The sequence below is a fragment of the Sapajus apella genome, unplaced genomic scaffold, assembly GCF_009761245.1.
Source record: "Sapajus apella isolate SASKATOON/1434 unplaced genomic scaffold, GSC_monkey_1.0 scaffold1, whole genome shotgun sequence".
Taxonomy (NCBI): Eukaryota; Metazoa; Chordata; class Mammalia; order Primates; family Cebidae; genus Sapajus; species Sapajus apella.
The window spans coordinates 57,839,919-57,862,332 of record NW_022436941.1 but is presented as its reverse complement, the minus strand read 5'-3'; the positions used below and the strand labels follow the sequence as shown (position 1 = coordinate 57,862,332).

Sequence of the window (22,414 nt, the reverse complement as noted above, 5' to 3'; positions counted from 1 at the left end):
AGGTGCTATTAACCCCATTTTACACAGAGAAAATGGAGACTTAAATAAGTTAACTTGCTTAACTTCTTTGTTGGTTTTTAGATTAGTAATAAGGTAGAATTTTTATTTTAAGTTTAGAAAAAAATTTAACGAATGTGAAGTAAATAAGGCACAAAATAGATGGAAACAGAATAGACAAACACCAGGAAAACTAGAGAGTTGTTAAAAGTATGTTTATTGTAAGTTGCATCCTGCTGTTTTGGGGTTTCTATAGAGTATATGAAAACCAAGAGATGCCGTCACAAAAGAATCTTATTTGGTAGCTCTTGCAATGTGAGAGAAGTGGGAACAGAGAGGAGAACAATTTTCCCTCTTTTCTGTTATCTTCCAAGTAGAAGGAGTTTAATTAATAAACTGGTTTCTGTGTCACTTTACTCATTCCATGCCAGGTGAGGATGTGTGACATCTGCAGCACATTTAGAAAGAGTAGTCTGGGCATGTTCAGCTTTTCCTTGTTGAGACCCAACCACAGAGCATGCATTTCCCCCATTTTCTCCTAGGCAGACCTTTTTTTCCCACCAAGAGCCCAGTGCTGCTAGGATAGGCTGCTGTGTCTCTCTTCTGATGGGAGGGCTCAGTTACAATCCATTTTGCTCCTACACTAAGCTTTCCTCCATTCTCTGTCCTGGCCTTGCACGCCAATACAGGTGGCATTTGGGCCTCTGCTTGTCTTACCTTTTTTGCTATTTCTTTTTATTTGGTTTAACATTCAGTTGGGGTAGAAATGCATTTCGATTTGATTTCTCTCAGAAACCCCACTTTCTTCAATTAAGAAGAAAGGTAGGTCTTCATACATTAGATTAGTTGATGAGAAGATTTAGGTCAAGAGTGATCATGATTCTTGATACCACCCTGGGCAGAGCTAGCAATTTTGGTAGAAGAGCCAAAGGTTTTAACAATGTTGACGATTAATACTGGAACATTTAGGGTGGTTGGAAATGGTTCTTAGTACTTTAGCTATAAAAATGGAGGCAGCAGTTGCTATGGAAATGTGACAAGTTAAAATAACAGCTTTAAGTGAGCATGAAGAAGCAGTGAGGGTAAGACTGATGATTACGTGCTCTGTGTAACTACTCTTGATGAATGTTGAGTGCTTAATTTTCCTGATTAAATTTTTAAACACAATTTTTTTGATTATCCAAAATGAATGGAATTTCTTATTCTCTCACTCTAGCTACTGCTTGGTGCAGTAATTATTTCTTCTCACATTGATTCCAGTGCAGACCTAAAGAAATAGTCTGTGTTGCCATATGATCTTACTAATATTCAGAGCTGTTGTTTAAAATCCTGTCATTATAATTAAACCTCTGTGTGGGATCTAGGGGGAGTTGACAAAGCTGTTCTTTGATGCTCATTGTAAAATTCCTGGAAGGGAGCTATAATTTTAAGATGCATATTAAAAGTTATTCTCCAGGTGTCCTTGAGCTTGGCTGAGAACCAAGCAAAGGGAAATAAGCTTCTATTTCAGTAGGGACCTTTGAGTGCTAAGAAAAGAAAGATAATTTTTCTCACTGCAATGTGAGAAATGTGTTAGAATCTCCTTCCCTGGAGAGATTTCAGAACTGGGTAGTTGGACCAGATATGTGTTGTCTGTCAGTTCAGTGGCGAAACAGTTGATCATTGGTGATGGAGAATGGCAAAGGCGGCTTTTTAAGCCCTTGCATTCCACAGTAAAATGAAGTCATCAGGATTATTTCTTCTTCTTTTTTCTTTTCTGGAGACAGAGTCTCACTCTGTAGCCCAAGCTGGAGTATAGTGGGTCAGTCTAAGCTCACTGCAACTTCCACCTCCTGGGTTCAAGCGATTTTCCTGACTCAGCCTCCTGAGTAGCTGAGACTACGGGTGCATGCCACCACGCTCTGGCTGATTTTTTTGTACTTTTAGTAGAGACAGAGTTTCACCATGTTAACCAGGATGGTCTCGATCTCCTGATCTCGTGATCCGCCCACCTCGGCCTCCCAAAGTGCTGGGATTACAGGCGTGAGCCACTGTGCCCGGCCGTCATCAGGATTATTTCAAGATTATTCAAATATAATAATATGTAAATGATTATTATATATATATATGTATATGTAAATTCCTACCAAAATAAGCGTGCAAAATGTTGGACATTTTATATTATTAAGACTTTATTGCTTAAAGGATTTTAATATAAATCAATTTTTTCCTTTGACTTGGGAAAAAAAGACAAGAAAGAAAAGGAAGGAAATAGAGAAAGAAAAAAAGAGAAGAAGAGAGGGGGTTCTGGGTTTATATAGCTACATAAAAGAACAGCAGTAATTTTTCTTTTGATTTAAAAAATTGCTTCTTGATCTTGTTGGTTCTAGCAGTCATTACTAATTATGAGGATAGACGAAATGAATGACCCTGTAGCCAGTTCATAGATATAGCCATTCTGCCATACTAGGGAACAGTGTGCCCATGTACGCGTGGATTTTTAAATTTACTTAGATGGGTTTTAATTTATAATTCACAAACATATTTATATTTAGAAAATAATAACTTGCAGTTGTTACCAAGTAGTTGTATTTAATGCTCCCTTCGAAAATAAGTATGTTGGCCGGGCATGGTGGCTCACGCCTGTAATCAAAACACTTTGGAGGCCCAGGAGGGTGGATCACCTGAGGTTGGGAGTTCAAGACCAGCCTGACCAACATGATGAAACCCATCTTTTTATTAAAAAATTAAAAAAAAAAAAAGTATGCATGGCCAGACACAGTGGCTCACACCTGTAATCCCAGCACTTTAGGAGGCTGAGGCAGACGGATCACCTGGGGTCAGGAGTTTGAGACCAGCCTGGACAATATAGTGAAACCCCATCTCTACTAAAATTACAAAAAGTATTGAGGCTTGGTGGCTCACGCCTGTAGTCCCAAACTACTCAGGAGGCCAAGGCACAAGAATCGCTGGAACCGTGGAGCTGGAGGTTGCAGTGAGCTAAGATTACACCATTGCATACCAGCCTGAGCAACAGAGTGAGACTTGGTCTCGAAAGAAAGAAAGAAAGGAAGGAAGAAAGGAAGGAAAGGAAGGAAAGGAGGAAAAGAAAGAAAGAAAAGAAAAAAGAAAGAAAGAAGGAAACTAAGTGTGCTGGTTAATTTATCTCCAAAGAATTCATTTTGCCCTTGTTATAGATGTGGCTTCAAGGATAGGGCAGCATCACATGGCACATACTCTCAACCTGAGTTTAATCTTAGTGGAGATCAGACTGTCAAGGTGGACCCCGTAGGTGCCTAGTGAGAACATTTTTTGAGGGTAGTGGAGGCCTTTTCCTTCCCTGGGACCTAGGTCTGTGAGGCTCAAGTCTCTTCCTAGTTTGTGCCTTGATTACCACACTAAATGTGTCATTTAGCAAATCCTTTTGATAAAGCCTCTTTGCACTTCAAGTAAAGAAACTCATTTCAGAGTGTCTTGTCTATTATATATCTGTCACTCCGTCTCCTTCATTTAATCAGCCATTGCGTGGGGTAGAGGTGGGGCTGACCTGAAGCAAGGTCACTGGTTTGCTGGGTGAATATCCCAAAGGTGGTTACAAGTTACTGGGCTGGGAGAATTTTGGGGGCAAGAACTGTATTTTTGACTTTGGATTCCTGGTAAAGAATCTAGCACAGTGACAATCAGTATTTGTCAAACACACAAATTTGTTTCAAGTGCAGGCCTCCTGTCTTAGTTTAGCTTGAGCAACCCAGAACACAAACAAGTGCCATTAATCTGGCACATGTTCTGTATTCTAAGAAGTCAAAGGGAAACCTAAAGTGAGAAACATGAACATTTAAATATTTGATGTACCATCCTGATTCTAATTAATGTAGAAATTGATGTGATGAAAATTGGTAGAAATCATGGCAGCAATTTTGCTCTGAACTTGATAAAGGGTTATATGGTACTTCCTGCTCCTTGGGAAATGGGGGATGCTAGTGAACTGATGTAACCTGGATTTTGTTTGTTTCCATTTTCAAGGGGCAGAATTCTATGGAAACTTGAATTAATTGGTTTTCCTGTTATAGTTACCTGAAGACTCAGGCCCTGGGAGTCATAACCATATGGCACAAAGTGGGAATTAATTGTGTGGCATTTTTTGATAGGATCATTCATTCATTCTGTGTATTTAACTGAGCACCATCTTGGGCTCCAGGTTTATATCAGTCAAATAGACATGATACCTGCCCTGATGGAGTGTGCCTTGTCATGAACAAACAGCATCAATAAGTACACAAGAAAATAAATATCTCAGTGCAAATTGTGATATATGCTATGATGAAAGTGAATAGAATACAGGGAGAGCTAGAGAGGTGTGAGGTGAGGCTCACAGAGAGAGCAGTATGTGCAAGGTCACTGGGGTGCAATGGAGCTTGGCATGTTGAGGGTGCTGAGAAGCTGAGTGCGAGCCAGTGGGCCTGGAACATGTTCAGGAGGAAGAGCGGGTATTAAATGAGGCGAGAGAGACCAGCAGGGGCCAGGCCATGCTGGGCTTTGTAGGAGGTACATGGATTTGGATTTTGAATCATGATGCAAAGACCAACATAATTGATTTAAACACGAATGCAACTTTTGGTCTGAAAGCATTGAATGAATCGAGACTTGTACTTCTTAAGGTAAATATTAGAATTCTTAAGTTAGATCCATTTTTGTTCCCATGGGAACACAATTCTATATGGTCACATATGATTATGGGAAGATAGATTTTTGATATTCAAATATTCAGGTAACATTTCATTTAGTTATATGTAGTAAACCAAAAAATAAAGCAAACGCAAGTTGTTTCCAGTTGTAAAGAAGGCAGCTTGGATGTACAGCTTCCTGTTCTCCCGTGGAGACTGTAGAGGGGAAATTTTCCATGAGCCTCTGCATTTTCTGCATGTATTGTGAGCTAGTCCCTAACTGCTGTTTGCTCTGAAATACCTTTTCCTGGATGTTTGTATAGGGAGAACACTTGAAAGGTAGAAATCATGTTCCCTTTATAACAAAGGACAGGCTTGCTTATAGTATTGAAAAGCAGAGATAGTATTTCCCCTCAGAGCAAAGGGCAGATAGGTTTAGTACTCTCTAAAAATCTGGGGCTCCTTAAGTGCAGGGTGTCTCTCCTGAAATGAAGCATGCTTCTGGACCTACCTACATTACTCCATGGCCAAGGGGAAATGACCAAGCATATATTGATGCTTGTGCCACTTGCTATGTGGTGAGCAATAGTCATTTTCTCTGACTCAGGAGTCTGTGTCTTCTGTCAGTATCCATAAAACTGGCAGGCTAACTAGTTAGCTTCTAAATGAGTAAAATCTCAGACCCTTCATAGTTCTTCACAGAGGCTCCTCAGCAGTCTGAGCAGGAAGGTACAATGCCAGGCAGGTGACATCCTAGTGCTTTGCAGCCCCTAAGATGTATAATTAGCATTTCTTGTCACTGTTTTTCTCCTCCAAAGTCACAAGATGAGCTATTCTCAGATAGTCACATCTTAAGTGTGACTTCTAGTTTAAAATATATGTGTGAAACCTCCTAGCTACTAATTATTATGGCTTGAATGTTCTTAACCAAGTGGGAGAATATTTCAACAACAAAGAATACTATGTTAAAATTTTAGGATCCTCAGGACGTAAAATATATTACAATGATACTTGATTTAAAATTTAAAATATTGTGTGTCTGAAATGTCACTCTTTTCTGAGAAAGGAGAGTGTTAGTCCCTTAGCGATTATCACATAAGACTCTTTCATGGAAATGTGCTTGGTTCACAGAACTATTATCGTCACAATGCAGGATCATCACTGGCTTGGGCTCTCGCTTTCTCCTGACCAGGGACTTGAGGAGTAGCCACTGCCACTGCTCCCATAGGACAATACCAGGCCCTGCTCTGGCACCTGCAGATGTTCTGTATCTGCAGTGTCCGATACAGTGGGCAGTAGCCACAAGTGTCCACTGAATGCTTGAAATTTGGCTTGTTTGAATTGAGATGTAAGTAGTATGGTGGCTCACACCCTGTAATCCAAGCACTTGTAGAGGCTGAAGCAGGAGGACTGCTTGAGCCCAGGAGTTCGAGACCAGCCTGGGTAACATATTGTGACCCCCCCCTCTACAAAATATAGAAATAAATAAATTTAAAAAATTATACAATAGAGTTCAGATTTAGGGCAGAAAAGGAATGTCAAATATTTCACTAATAATTCTTAAAATTGAGTATGTTTGGAATGATAGTATTTTAGGTAGGTTAAATCAAAATACTGTTAAAATTAGTTTCACCTCTTATTTTTACTTCCTTTTAATGTGACTACTAGAAAATTTTAAATGATATATGCAGCTCTCATTCTATTTCTATTGAACAATGCTGTTCTAGATTCTTGCTACTGGAAGGGTGCTTCTCGGGCGAGCACCATCACCATCATCATCATCTGGGAGCTGGTTAGGAATGTGGTATCCTACACCCCACCCCAGATTTACTGGGTCAACATTTGCATTTTAACAGAATCTCATGTGATTTGTATGCCCAGTTTGAGTAGCTTAGCTACCCGAAGACTAGAATTGACTGGTTCAGCAAACTAAAAATATAAGATGACCAGTTAAACTTAGTTTTTAAATAAACAATGTTTTAAATATAGTATGTCCCAGATATTGCATGGAACATACTTATATTACAATTATTTGTTGTTTTTCTGACATTCAAGTTTAACAGGTTATCCTATAGTTCATCTGTCAACATTACCTAAGACTAAAAAACTTCTCTAGTCCAGACCTGCTTGTTCCTTGAAATTCCATAGAATCAGGAAAAAAACAGAAAGAGAAAAGGTGAGGTGAAGAGTAGAAGCTGGGTGAAATGAAAGAACGCAGAGAAGAAAAGGCAGTATGAGGAGGCAGTAGGAATTAGATGGGGCAGAGAAAGGCCACATTTAAGGGCAGCGACCCTTTTTATTTTATATTTTTTGTTAGCAATTTTCTTCCTTATTTCTGCAATTCTCCTACTTCCCCTAGTCATTCTGCTTTATTTAACCAATAACAGGGCAGCTTTCTCTTTTTATTTTCTGTTGGGCTCCCCTGAACTATGTTGGAAGACAGTGGTGTGTGAGAGGAATAGGAATGTCTCCTCAGCACCAAGACTCCAGCTTTCAGATAGTCCATCATCTCTTTGAAATTTCACTTACAAATAGCCCTTTTCTGCCATAGGTACTTTGTCTTTAAGCCATCAAGGTTCCTAAGTGCTCCAAATAACACTTGACACTTCTGATTTTGGAGGATTTTCTTTATTGTGGCATTTTAATTGTATTTTTAAAAAATGTAAAACAACTCAGGAATTTTGTCATTTTGTTTTGTTTTTCAGGCTTTTTAGGGGAGTAAGGTGAAAGGCGAGGCCAGCAGGGAAGGAATAACAATAGGCACTCTATTCAGGTAAGCATTGAGTTAAGAAGAGCCTTTCATTGCGGGCACAGTGGCTCAAGCCTGCAATCCAAGTACTCTGGGAGGCCGAGTCTGGTAGATCACCTGAGGTCAGGAGTTTGAGACCAGCCTGGCCAAGATGGTGAAGCCCCACCTCTACTAAAAATACGAAAATCAGCTGGGTGTGGTGATGCATGCCTGTAGTCCCAGCTACTCTGGAGGTTGAGGCAGGAGAATTGCCTTGAACAAGAGGAGGCCGAGGTTGCAGTGAGCTGAGATCGCGCCTCTGCACTCCAGCCTGACAGAGTGAGACTCTGTTTCAAAAAAAAAAAAGAACCTTTCATCCATGATCCCATTTAATCTTCACAACAAATAAGCACCTCTGTCCCCACTCTGCACATAAGGACACAAGGCTCAGGAGGGAAAATAACCTGCCTGGTGTCAGCTTGCTCACTGGTAAGGGCTGGAGCTGGACAGGCACTTCAGCTTCTGACTCCAAAGCCGGCACTCCTCACCAGTGCTGTCCACACCGCTTGGCAAATGGAGGCTCGTGAATTCAACAGGAAACTGTGAACTAGGACCTGTATGTAAATTTAGGGAAGTTCCCGAGATTTTTATTTATTCACCTGAAAAATACATGTGAAAATATATACTTCATAGATTTTGGGGAGAAATTAATAGCTTCCTGAAGTGTAGTATGAAATATATAATAGTATGACATATATGTAGTATGAAGTATATAAAATAGAGAGTCCTAATAAGAATTATATGACAGTATCAAAACAATTCACATTTCTAAAATAAGCTTAAGTGGCAAATATATTTTCTTTAAAAATTGGCTCCTTAATAATCTTTACATGAGATGAATAATTAAAAACCTAAATACTGGTTTCACTCTAAGCATAATCAGACCCCTTTCTTCCTCCTCTCCCCATGGAATACATTCTGAGAAAGCTGCCCTGTTATTGGTTAAATATGCTGTCAGTCACATGGCATGAAAAGTACTGCCTCTGCTCTGTTTGCATTTATGAATTAACAGATGTGCTTGCTTTGGAGAAACTGATTCTTTTCTTGATGGGCAAAAAAATCTTGTTTAGTGTTTCACTAATTTTTTTATGTATAGGATTTTCACTAGCTTTGGAGCATATATTTGCCAGGAAGAATGTAAGGTGAGTAACTGCACATCTTTTAAAGCAATGCATTTGTGAAGTTCAGTGCAAGTATGAAATTAGGTTGCTCTGTAATTTCTTTATGTTGTTTTATATCTACATTTGTTTGTCATTCAAAATGGATAGCTAGATCATACAGGTAGCTACAAAAATATTGACCAGAGTTTATGCTTCAGGTAAAAATATAAGCTTTATTATAAGAGATAAGGGTTATTTGTTTAAAACATCCAGTAAACTTTTGTAGTATGTATCAAAGTATTTATGAGAAAATGACTCTTTAAATCAGTATTCAGATTTCTTTTATACTTAAAAGTAAATGTTAATTTTACAGTGTCCTCTGCCATTATTATGTGAGAAAAGAGTAAGAAAAAATGGAAAACCTCAGAAATATATATCCTGTCCTTCAAAGGAAAGGTGTTAAATTGTTTTGACTGTTAAGAGATGGCAATTGTGCATGATATATAGTATGTAAAATCTTACATATGATAATAAGCAAAATTTCTTTTTCTATTTCTGTTGTCCCTTTGGTTTCCTTATATAACATATAAGGACCATTTAGAGTTTTTTTTTTCTATAAACAATAATATTCAAAACCTGAAAAGAGTGAAGGTATGTCATGTCTCCCACTGACTCATTGTGTGCCATCTCAACAAATGCATCAGGGAAGTTTGTGTGAACACAGGAAACAGCAGCAAGCAGGAGAATCTGGCAAAACTCGGGTTAAAGACTCCTTAGTCAACAACTGATAAAAGCTATGCATACTGTAGACGTTAACAGTCTTTTTCTTCCATTGTTTCTGAATCAATTGGTGATTTCCTTTAGGTTCACTTTTGAATAGTAAGTAACTTATATTCCTTAGGTGGTTAAAACTTAGTACCTGGGTCACACAGAAATGACTGATTTGTGTATTACACTGGTAAAATGTTCACCAAGAGTTAGGAGAGTCCCAGTTCTGTTTTTAAGACAAAGATAATGTGCTTAATTTTAGCTTCAGAAGCTTTAGATCTTAGAAATCTCATAAGTCAATGATCATTCGAATCTAATAATATGGCTCATTAATTCATTATGAAGGAAACAACAGTTGCTGTTTTGTGTGTTTTTCCAAATCATGGATCTGAAGTTTAAAATATCTTTCAACTCCCTGGGGCTATTCAAGATTCTGTCTGTGGGAAGGATGATTGTATTTTAAGCTCAATACATGGTTTCTAAACATGGAGTGAGTAGGGGTCATTATTCTCGCTTTGCACATTTCTTCCTTAAGTTGGGTTTATTGTTGATCCAAAAAGAAAATCCTGTGTGTCCTCCCATCTTCCACTTAGATTTCAGAGTATTTTCATTAATTTGTTCGTTCATGCATGAATACATTTAAAAAATAATTGGTGCTTTTAAGTAGCGAGGCCCCATGCTAGGTGCTGGGTCTACAATGGTGAGCACAATAGGCGTAGTTCAGTTCCTTGAATGCTTTGTGGTCCGTTTTTCCCTTACCACCTGCTGTTCCCTCTACCTGGAATGTTCTCCATCCTCCTAGTTATTTTCTACACATCCTTCAGATCACAGCTTAATGATCACTTTCTCAGGAACACAATTCCTAACTTGTGTTAGTTCCAATCTCCCTATTGTGTGTGCTCATTGCTTCCTATATGTTTCTTTGACAACACTTTTCAAAGTTTATTTGGAATAATATATATCATTTGGTTAATAAGGGCTTCCCTATTAGTCTTAGTCCATGAGGGCAGGCACATGCAGACACCCGCAACTTCTGCAGAACTGCCATACTATTGCTTCTGCTCATATTCTATTGGCCTAATCAAGACATATAGCTGAAACTGGAGAGTTCCCTGATCCCCATCTCAGGACGTGAAACAGGGGCGTGGCTCATCTGTTTGGCCACTGCAATATGTGCTCAAACTTTTTACAGGAGGGGGAGCATGCAGACGGGCAGGTGCAGGAACTAGGGCAAGTGCTTTTGGTCTCTGACCCCACGGGAGCATCTAGAGGTAGGTGCCTGTGACTCTCAAAGCCCCAGTGGGTATGCTACAGTGCTCTGCCATCTGTAGATGGCTTAAGTGTTAACCAGCTCAATGCCCTCTTGGTACTCGGCTCCCTATTTGGCATCCAGGAAGAATGATCCTTGTTTGGCATCCAGCTTCGAGCCCAAAAAGGGCTTGAAGGATGGTGAACGTGGGGGTTATATTGAGTGGTGGAGGTGGTTCTCAGTGGCATGGTTGGGGAGCTGGAAGGGGAATGGAGTGGGAAGATGATCTTCCCCTGGAGTTTGGCTTCCCAGCAGCTGATCTCCTCTCCTCTGTGACTGTCCCCAGCCAAACTTTTCTTGATGTTTAGGTGCTCCTTCTCATCTTTCCTCTGTCACATCATTCTGCTGCTCTTCTGTTCACCCGTTCATCTGCTTGTGGAGCCTCGGGTTTGGAGTTTATATGGGTACAGGATAGGGGGCCATGGCGGGCCAAAAGGCAACATTTGGGCACAGAAACAGGAATGCCTGTTCCCATTTAGGGCAGTGGGTTTCCAGGCTTAAGGGTGGGGCCCTAGCCAGGGAACCCCCATTTTTTACCCAGTGTTTCCCTGTCTCCTGTCCATGTAGTAGCTAAGCCCAATGGGGCAGGAATAATTCTCCACCCACAGGGAGGCACTGCAAGTCATATGGCCTAAAAGGGATGCAAAATCATCTCCTGGAGAAGGAAACAAAGACTTGGTAACAATTGTACAATTCACCATACCGCCAGAATATCCAAATAATATGCATAGATGATTTCTCCATTTATACATGTTAGATTTTATGAAAAGTTCCTATTATTGACAAAGTTTCTGTCTCCAACAGTGTCCTCATCTTTCATTCCTTCATCCCCCAACCCCCCAATATAGATACATTACTACTTTCAGTTCATCAGTGCTTCCATCAATACAACCATGTATATTGTTCACAGACAAGCCAGTTAGTAGACTGTAATTTTGTTTCCTTTTTTTTTTTTTGACAACCTTTCTTTTTCCCTTGAGTTAAAAATGGTCTTTTTGTAGCTGCAATTTTAAAACATGCATAGTCTTAATTCTTTTCACATGTTCTTTCCTCTAATATGCAGTGGTCTCTTAAATTCCCCTTTCATTTAGGCATCTCTCTATAGGTCTTTCCTTTTGCCATCCTCTCACTCCAGTCTGGATTGATTCTGTGTCTGATGTACATTGGTTACTACTAGGCTTCTCTTCACCACTCTTCTAGTGAGATTCCCTGTTTATGAGAGCCTGTACTTTCTCTTTATTAGCTTTTGCCCTTACGTTGTGGGAGCATGTCCTCCATTAGCTTCTGTGAAGGGATGGGAGAGATGCATTGGCTGAATCCTTGCATGATTCTTGTTTTTTTTGCTTCTGGGAGCTTAGTAGGACATTTTCTTTATCCTTAGCTCTAAAATATTACAAATACTGTAGCTCACAAAAATCGACTCAAAATGGATCACAGACCCAAGTGTAAAAGTTAAAATTTAAAAACTTCTAAGAGACACACAAGAGAAAATCTTGGTGACCTTGTTAGGCAAATATTTGTTTTAGACACAAAAAACATAGGTTATAACGGAGAAAAAGAATACATTAGACTTTATGAAAATTAGGACTTTTGCTCTTTGAAAACCACCATTAAGAAAATAAAAAAGGAAGACAGAATGCAAGAAAATATTTTCAGTGTGTATCTCTGACACAGGACTTGCATCCTGTAACATATAAAGAGCACTTATGGAGGTCAATGAATTTAATTTTTAAAATGAGCAAAAGATTTAAGCACACTTCACAAAAGAAACTATATGAATGCTCAATAGGCATAAGAAAAGCTGCTCAACATCATTAATCATCAGGGAAATGGATACTGAAATCAAACTGAGATAGCAACCCACATCCATTGGAATGGTTAAAATTAAATACATTGATGATACCAAATGTTAGCAAGAATGTTGAACAACAGAAAGGCCAAAATTAATTGGCAGTTTTCTAAAAAAGTTACTCACTTCTATTATGTGACTTGGACATTATTCCTGGGTATTCATTCAAGAGAAACAAAAACGTATTCACACAAACTCCTATACATTAATGTTCTTAAATCTTTATTTGTAGTAGCTCCAAACCAGAATCATCCCAAATACTGACAAATGTGCGGACAGGCAGATAAAATATGGCATATCTATACAATAAAATATTTCTTAGCACTAAAACAGAATGAATTCCTGACATATGTAACAACATACATGAATTTCAAAGTCATTACAATAAGACTGTAAGAAGCCAAATGCTAAGGAATATGCATGATACCATTTATACGCAATTGTAGAAAATGCTAACTAATCTAAAGTGACAGAAGCAAGTCTGTGGTTGCCTGGGGTTGAGGATGGAGGGAACAATTCTTAGCTGCAAAAATGCATGGGGAAACTTTTTTGGGTGATATAAATATTCTGTATTTTTGTGGCACTGGTATCGTGGGTATGTGCCTGTGCCAAAACTCGTAGAATTGTATAATTTACATGAATGCAATTTACTGTACATAAATTATATACCTTAATAATGTTGATGAAAATTAATAAATTGCATGTATGCATACATTTATTAATAGCAACTAGTAGACATCATAGTCACCAATTTGTCATCTTCAGAAAGTCTCATTAGAAAATAGGGATCATATTACAAAGAGAATGGTGCATTTAATTTGTAATTGGTTCCGTATAATTAATTCTAAAACACTTTACTGTGATATAGATTTAGTAACTCTTCAGTTACGATTATGTTTTGCATACATATCATGTAATATAATCTTTCCCTAACTATAAAAATGTTGAGCTTATGTGATAGTGTTGTATAGAGACCTTAGATAGGAATTGTTAAGTATAGAGTTGGATTTACATTCTCGTGTATTATGGGTAAAACTTATAAAAATATTCAATAAACAAACTGTTAAATCTTTAGGATATTTATGACAAAACTGGAGATTTAAACACTGACTTTACGTTAAAATATTTTCTAGATGCAATTGTGCTGTTATTTTAAAAAGTTCTTATCTTTTAGGGATATACACTGAAACAATATAATTTTTGATAATTTCTTCAAACTAATATCACAGGGGAGAAGAGAGTGAGCTTGTAGGTGAAGCAAGATTGGTTATAATCTGATAATTACTAAAGTTGAATGATGGGTCCAGGTATATGGGGGCTTATTATATTTCTGTTTATATTTGTGTATGTCTGAAATATTCTGTAATAAAAAATGTGTATATCTTCTAATTTAGAAATTTCACTTTAAGGAATTTATCTAGAGGAATTTCTCTTGGGTGTGAACAAACAACCCATAGTAATGTTCAATGCAGTACTGTTATAATGCTAATAAGACTGAAAACAAATTAAACACTTAAGAGTGAAAATTTAGTTAGATACATTATGATACATTTTTATGATATACTACCATATGACATTAAAGTGTGTCAAAAATACATAATTACATGGAAAATATTTGTGATATAGTTTTTTTTTTTTTTTGAGACGGAGTTTCGCTCTTGTTACCCAGGCTGGAGTGCAATGGCGCGATCTCGGCTCACCACAACCTCCGCCTCCCAGGTTCAGGCAATTCTCCTGCCCCAGCCTCCTGAGTTGCTGGGATTACAGGCACGCGCCACCATGCCCAGCTGATTTTTTGTATTTTTAGTAGAGACGGGGTTTCACCATGTTGACCAGGATGGTCTCGATCTCTTGACCTCGTGATCCACCCGCCTCGGCCTCCCACAGTGCTGGGATTACAGGCTTGAGCCACCGCGCCCGGCCGATTGTGATATAGTTTTAAGAAAAAAAATTGCAAGCTCTAAAACAGTATGTCCACAAAAATTTGTTTTTTAAATTTTATAAAAAGTAAGTTATATACATATGTGGGGTGTGTGTGTGTGTTTGTGTTTGTATGCATATAGAGAGGATACATACACACACACACACACACACATACACACACACACACACAGATATATATCATAATTTATATGCTCATAAGTTTCCAGTATAACTTTTTGGTAATTGGGTCTGTCTTTTTTTTGAAAGGTTGGGTGTTTTAGCTTTGATATGTTAACAATGCAATGTGGTATAAAATTTCACTATAAAATGTTGTATATGCTTTATTACTTTGTTTCTTTATATTTGTTATTGGTTAAACCTTAGAGTGTTGCACACTGCTTGGCACATAGTAGGCACCGCATAATATTATTCAATGAATAAGAATCAGTGTTGATTTAAAATCATGTTTCTGGCTGGGCACAGTGGCTCATGCCTGTAATTTCAGCACTTTGGGAGGCCGAGGTGGGCAGATCACTTGAGGTCAGGAGTTCAAGACCAGCCTGGCCAACATGGTAAAACCCTGTCTCTACTAAAAATACAAGAATTAGTCGGGTGTGGTGGTGCATGCCTGTAATCCCAGCTACTTGGGCGGCTCAAGCAGGGGAATTGCTTGAACCCAGGAGGCAAAGGTTGCAGGGAGCCCAGATCACGCCACTGCACTCCAGCCTGGGTGACAGAGTGAGACTCCATCTCAAATAAAATAAAATAAAATAAATAAAATAATGTTTATTTCTAAAATTTTTCTGTATTTTTCATATTTTCTTTGAAGAATGTATATTACTTTATCTCTGTTAAATGCAGAGACAACAGGGGAGAGACATACTACTTTTTAAATGGGAAATTCACTGTTAAAAAAGTGAATGGGGCCGGGCGCGGTGGCTCAAGCCTGTAATCCCAGCACTTTGGGAGGCCGAGGCGGGTGGATCACGACGTCAAGAGATCGAGACCATCCTGGTCAACATGGTGAAACCCCGTCCCTATTAAAAATACAAAAAATTAGCTGGGCATGGTGGTGCGTGCCTGTAATCCCAGCTACTCAGGAGGCTGAGGCAGGAGAATTGCCTGAACCCAGGAGGCGGAGGTTGCGGTGAGCCGAGATCGCGCCATTGCGCTCCAGCCTGGGTAACATGAGTGAAACTCCGTCTCAATAAATAAATAAATAAATAAATAAATAAAAAAGTGAATGGTTTTGGCAGACTGTTTCTGCTCCTCTATTCTGACATGTAGTAAAGTGAAATATACTTCTTAAAATTTTGTGTAACATCTGAATTGTATATTTAAGTTTTTTTTTTGTTTTTTTTTTTCTAATTTCAGTTCTTCAACATCTTCAAATAAAGAAATGGTTTTGAAGAATGGTAAGACTCCAATTGCGCACATGATTCCTTGTGGGATGGGGAAGGACTTTTCCTGTGATAGAATTCCCTGACCAATAGTGTCTGTATCAGGAGGCACTCATGTGAAATCTTTTATACAAGTGTATCCTAAATTATGAGCCAAAGGGGCTCAAGCTTGATATATGTGACAGTGCTTAGCATATTACTGTCACTCAATTCCATTAATAAATAAAGGACACCTAGCATTGGTAATGACATCATTATTTATTTGACAGATCAGAATAATGGAGATATGAAACCAGTCCAGAATTTCGCAACAATACCAATCACACAGGTATGGCTATGTCAGGAAACCAGATTGTAATCATCTCTTAAAAACTTAAAAACATATTTCTTTTCTTTTTTTTTTTTTTGAGACGGAGTCTCCCTCTGTCACCAGGCTGGAGTACAGTGGCGCCATCTCATCTCACTGCAACCTCTGCCTTCTGGGTTCAAGCGATTCTCCTGCCTCAGCCTCCCAAGTAGCTGGGCCTATAGGCGCACGCCACCATGCCCAGCTAATTTTTTTTTTTTTTTTTTTTGTAGTTTTAGTAGAGATGGAGTTTCACCATCTTGGTCAGGCTGGTCTTGAACTTCTGACCTTGTGATCCACTCGCCTTGGCCTCCCAAAGTGCTGAGATTACAGGCATGAGCCACCACGCTCAGCCTTAAAAACATATTTCAATCCTGTCTGTGCTCCTGTGAAAATATAAATAATAATTGTATCAATAATTAACATATTCTTGCTTGAAATTTGGATGGGGAAATGTATTATGACATCTTTTTATTTATTTATTTATTTATTTATGATACAGTTTCACTCTTGTTGCCCAGGCTGGAGTGCAATGGCATACTCTCGACTCACTGCAACTTCCACCTCCCTGGTTCAAGTGATTCTGATTCTCTTGTTTCAGCCTCCCAAGTAGCTGGAATTATAGGCACCTGCCACTACACCCAGATAATTTTTGGTATTTTTGGTATAGATGGGGCTTCACCATGTTTGCCAGGATGGTCTCGAACTTCTGACTTCAGGTGATCCTTCCGCCTTGGCCTCCCAAAGTGCCGGGATTACAGGCATGATCCCAGCCTGTAATCCCACCATGCCTGGCCTGGAATCTTTTCTTTTTAAACGTCAATTTTTGTTTTGGATACAGGGGGTCCTTGTGCAGATTTGTTATGTGGGAATAGTGCATGCGGGGTTTTGGGGTATGAATCCCATCACCCTGATGGTGAGCACAGTACCTGATAGGCAGTTTTCTAACCTATCCACTCCCTCCACCCTCCAGTGGTCGAGTGTCGATGGTTTGCATATTTATGTCCATGTGTACTCAATGGTTAGCTCCCACTTATAAGTGAGAACATGTGGTATTTGGTTTTCTGTTTATTATGGAATCTTATAGTTGAGAAAAACCCAAAATGCTTAATTTCACTTGCTCTTTTATATTTTTATTACAATATTCAGCTTCATTTTTGTTGCTATAATAATAATCTTTGGTTACTGATAAGCTTGATTTGCTTCTCTCTATTAACTAACTTTTCTTTTATCTGTATTTACACTAGAGTAATTGGTATTAATTTATTTCTTTGTATTGTACATTTTACGGGTTTTGATAAAGGTATAATGACATGCATTTACCATTACAGGATGTGAATTAGCTCTTTCACTTCTAAGAAGCCTTTTGTGCCATAGACACGAATTCATGTCTAACATTCTTTTTATTTGGTTAATTAGGCTCTCAACTACAATCTGAGCAAAGAAGGGCATTTAGAAAAAGAACCTTGGAATGCATTCAGCCATCATGGCCCAGTTAATGTCTCCATCGATGGAATGCCTTGCATTCTCTTCTGGGCCAAAAGAATCACGATTAAATTTAAGAATCAAACCTGGCTGGACCTTACAGGCCAGGCATTTGGTCAGAAGGCAACAGTGGACCCTGACAACTCAAATTGCAGTGAAGAAAGTGCTAGGTAAGTTGATCTCTCAGTTTGAGGAAGCCCTTAGTGCTACTGCCTTTTGTTAACTGCATTCAGTATTTTTGTCATTTCAGAAAAAACAAAAAGTATGTTCCATTGTATAGGACCCACACATCTTTGGGGAAGTATTTACTGTCTAACATGAAGGAACAAGTCAGAAGTTAACTTTAAAAATTGTTATATTTTCTAAGCAGTTTTCTTCTGAACCTTTTTTGCTAATTGTCAGAATAATTTGTAGAAAATGAGAATTAGGAAAAGGAGGGTTCTCAAACTCATTCTGAAAACTACAAAAGATTCCAGGCTTGTTCTTACCAAATGTTAGGTGTCAAACTACTTTTATCCTATCAGGGAAGAGATCACATATCCCAGCAGGGTCCTATGCATTCTAGTGGGTGGCACACTAGCCAGGACAAATGCTTGACTCTGCGGGGGGCAGAAGGGGATCAGTGTGCTGAAGTAGCGGAATGTTGCCTGTTTGCAAATGTGCAAGGGTACTTTTCAATGGCTAAATTCCAGAGAATTCTTTAGGATATTTCAAAATGATTGGAATAATTAGTTTTGATTTGAGATAAGCAGATTAAACAAATAACATGTTTGAAGGGCAAATCAATTTCCAATGCCTTTCTCTGCTTTTCAGTCATCCAAGCAAAAATTTTTGCTTTTATTTATTTTGGTCCAGGGAGAGGAAATCTGGCATGTCCTACTTGCTTTCTATAAACTTTCTTTTCAACATTTGTTGGTAAAATAGATGCTTTTGGAAGATTTTCTGCATTTGTTCTGGTCTGGTTTAGATGGGTAGGATGCTTTATATTAAGCATAACTGTGTGTCTGTGTGTGTGTGTGTGTGTGTGTGTGTGTGTGTGTGTGTGTGTGAGTTTCCACTTTATGTACTTTGGCTGGAAACATCCTTTTATTTCTAAACTTTACTTCTCACTTAAAAATTCTTGACAATGGGCAAAAATGAATTCTATTAATATACAATTTAAAGTCATATTACAAATCTTAGTATCTTGCTGTTCCGAATGACTGTCTTAATAGGGATTTAGGGAATTATAAGCGGAAGCATCTATAGTCCTCTCAGATTTGTTTATGCTGTTATTATAGCACAACTATCCAAGACTTTCAGAGAGGCTCCTGCACGCTGAGAGCTCAGGACCTTTTCCTGGGGTGCTAATTAATTCCCCACAGGGCTCTTTATTTGTGGTCAGTTGCATGGAGAGAGGCTGACTGCTTGGGGATAATCTTGCCCATCTATGGCTGACTGGCCCTCCTTGATTCCATTTATCCTGACCCTAGGACATTTGCGGGAAAATCAGGGTTCTACAGCTTTTTTTTTTTTTTTTTTTATTTCTGGGTTTTAGAGACCTTGTGATTACTGGGAACCTAGAGACAGAAAGAATGAAAACTTGGCTTCTAGGCCCAGTTCTACCAGTGAGCTTTGTGACTTTATAGGCAGGACCTGTGGGATCATCATCTGTCAAATGGAGCTGATGGCATCTATTCATTATAGCTATAAGGCCTTGAGTACTCACTATGGGCCAGGCACTGTGCCAGGCTTCACAGGCCCATACCTGTTATCCCTCACAGTAACTTTTGGAGGCACAGGCAGTTCTCATCCCTTTTCCTGGTGTTCCAGGAAATCAAAGCTCACAAAGGTTGGAAAACTTGCTAAGGTCATGGAGCATGTATGTTTAACAGAGCTGAAGTTTAAAATGTCTTTTAAAATGACAATTTATCTCCTTTCTCTTGGCCCTATTCTCAAAGTTGTGAAAAACACATGAGGAAATATATGCATAAGCATTTTGAGATCTTGTCGAGTGCTATTCAAAGCATTAATAGTAGTAGCATTCTTTTCCTTCCTGACATCCCAGTGATAACTAGAGTGAAATGGTGTCTAATTTCTTCAGTAAGCTTTGGGTCCTGCAGGACACAAATTTAACAATTGGGTAGGACCTGACTGTCTTTTTGGTCACTGCCTTAGAATTCTATTCAGGTGTGAGCCCTGAGTGTGCAGCGTTCACCTGCTGGAGTCCTGCACAGGTGAATATGCAGGCATCCTGGACAGCTTGCCCAAAGAGGAGAAACAGGAGGCTTCTGGGAAGGAGGTGTCAAGAACCAGATGCCGAGACCTAGTGTCTGATTCCTGTGAATTGCGTGGATGAGTGAGGCATTCTTGCGGTGCTGGCAAGGAAATCTTAAGATTTTAAGAAGCAGAATGGAAGTTGCTGAAGTAACAAACAGAAACAAAGACATAACCATGTAAGGTCAAAAGCACAGATTAAAAAAAGATGACCATGTTTTAGCTCTTGGAAACAAAATGTTCAGAGAGAGGCAAATTGTTGGCAGATGGATTTGCTACGGAAGTCTTTTTAAATAGTGAAAGCCCTACAAATAGAACATAATCCCAGCATCTGTGTCTATTTGGAATTTAGGCAATTATAGCCTGAATAATTCAGAATCCATTTTACATGTGTGAGAGTAGGGTGCTTGAAAGAGTAAAAGAACTCCTTTATGAGCAACTCTTGTTCCAGGTTGTGCTTCTCCTTTGTATTCCCAATTGGTGGCACAGTGCCTGGTACTTAAAAGATCCTCATGGCCAAGCATAGTGGCTCACACCTGTAATCCCAGTATTTTGGGAGATAGGCAGATCTCCTGAGGTCAGGAGTTAGAGACCAGCCAGGCCAACATGGCAAAACCCTGTCTTTACTAAAAATTAAAAAATTAGCCTGGCGTGGGGGTGCATGCCTGTAGTCCCAGCTACTCATGAGGCTGAGGTAGGAGGATCGTTTGAGCCTGGGAGGTGGAGGTTGCAGTGAGTGGAGATTGTGCCACTGGCCCTGAGCCTGGGTGGCCGAACAAGACCCTGTTTCAAAAAAACCAAAACCAAAACCAAAGCCAAAAAAAAAAACCACAATCTGCCCCAAAGTTTCTGTGTGTTCTTTGTAATCCATCTTTCCAACCACTCCCACATCCCCAGATAACCACTGATCTGCTATCATATCAATTAGTTTGCATGTTCTAGAATTTTATATAAATATCCTCACACGTGTGCACTATTTTTTAGTGTAGCCACTGTCACTTAGCTTAATGATTTTGATAATCTTCTACGTTATTGCATGTGTCAATGGTATTTCCCTTTTCATTGCTGGGTAGTAGTCCATTGTATTGATGTACCGCAACTTACTTATCCATTCACCTGTTGATAGAAATTTGTTTTTCCCTCACTTTTTGTATAACTTTCCAAATAAAATCACTATGAATATTCATGTATGAATCTTTGTGGCAGCAGGTGTTTTCATTTCTCTTAGATGTCATTCCAACTAGGAGTAGAATGCTTGGATCATATGGTATGTGTATGTTTACCCTTTTAGAAAACAGCCAAACTGTTTTTTAAAGTGGCTGCATCATTTTTCCTTTTCTCCAGCATTGTATGAGAGTTCCAGTTACTTCACATTCTCACTAATAATTTGAATGTTCAGAGTGAGACTAGAGAAAGCATTTTTGTATTTCTGCATGTTTAGGAATTTCTGAACAATTTTTTTTTTACTGGGAACTGGGTTAAAAGATAAGTGTTAGAGTTAGTGACAGATTTACCTCTTGAAAGGAAAGTGTTCATGTATCAAGTGGTAATGAAACTCAAGGTCATAGAGACATTTGAGGGGTTAGAAACCCAGGAGGCTTGTCTTATCCTCCCTTCAGAGACATGTATTTACATACCATGGGTATGAGACCTGCAGCCATTTGTCTCCCTTATGGTGAGCTATTTGCTTCCATCCAAAGGCTAATTAAATTCTTCCATCCAAAGACTAATCATCCCTCTTCTCTTCCTAGGGAGAATTTTCTGACACTAGGAGAGCACATGTTTCCCTCCCTCTCTTGGGAGGTGAGAAGGGAACCACTGTCTCTTTCCTATATAAACTCCCAGATTCATAATTTTGGTGTTCCTCGTCTGTATTATAAATCCCTGCATGTGTAGGATGACATCTGGCTCTTCTCATGCTCCCTAGAAGGGGAGAATTGGATTAGAAGGGGGAACCAATATGGTTGTTCCCGTGAGTAAGTCAATTCATCTGTCTTTGCTCTGGGAAATCTTATGTTTACTCTCAGGAAAATAGGAATAAATGTAGGTATTAAAAGCTTAAGAATCACTTGAAAAAATGTTTTAACCATTCTGATTCCTGTACCCTGTTATCTTTATTGTGTTTTGATTTTACGTTTTCCAAACGTCTAATGATCCTGAGCATCTTTTCATGTACTTATCGACCATTTGTATATCTTTCTTTAAAACATGCTTGAGTCTTCTGACAATTTTTATGATTTTTATGTTGGGCTATCTTTTCATGAAGTTGTTAGAGTTATTTATTATATTCTGGATAAAGTTCTTTATGTATACGTGTTGTGAGTATTTTCTCCTGTTCTGTGGTTGCCTTTCTTGTTTCCTTATACAGTGTCTTTTGAAGAGCATAAGTTTTTGATTTTAATAAAATGCAATCTATCAGTTGTTTCTTTTATTGTTTATGCATTTGTATTTTTTTCAGGAAACCACTGCCTACCTCAAGATTAAAAAAATGTTCATCTATACATTTTGTAGTTTTAGGTGTTATGTGATCTACCTTGAGGTAACTTTTGA

At 38.7% G+C, this 22,414-nt stretch overlaps 1 protein-coding gene across 5 annotated transcripts in view; it reads left to right on the top strand.

Moving 5' to 3' along the window:
* The window catches only part of ATP6AP1L (ATPase H+ transporting accessory protein 1 like), a 39,739-nt gene that overhangs the window by 8,690 nt on the left and 8,635 nt on the right, over positions 1 to 22,414 (top strand). Inside the window, exons 2-5 of one of the 5 annotated variants that reach the window (XM_032276831.1) lie at positions 8,525 to 8,570; positions 15,752 to 15,792; positions 16,047 to 16,105; positions 17,543 to 17,778. In XM_032276831.1, the coding sequence (XP_032132722.1) occupies positions 8,525 to 8,570; positions 15,752 to 15,792; positions 16,047 to 16,105; positions 17,543 to 17,778 (382 nt within the window). Of the gene's footprint in view, positions 1 to 7,698; positions 8,571 to 15,751; positions 15,793 to 16,046; positions 16,106 to 17,542; positions 17,779 to 22,414 lie in introns of those variants that run through there. The other 4 variants (XM_032276813.1, XM_032276821.1, XM_032276836.1 and 1 more) reach the window with 4 other exon arrangements.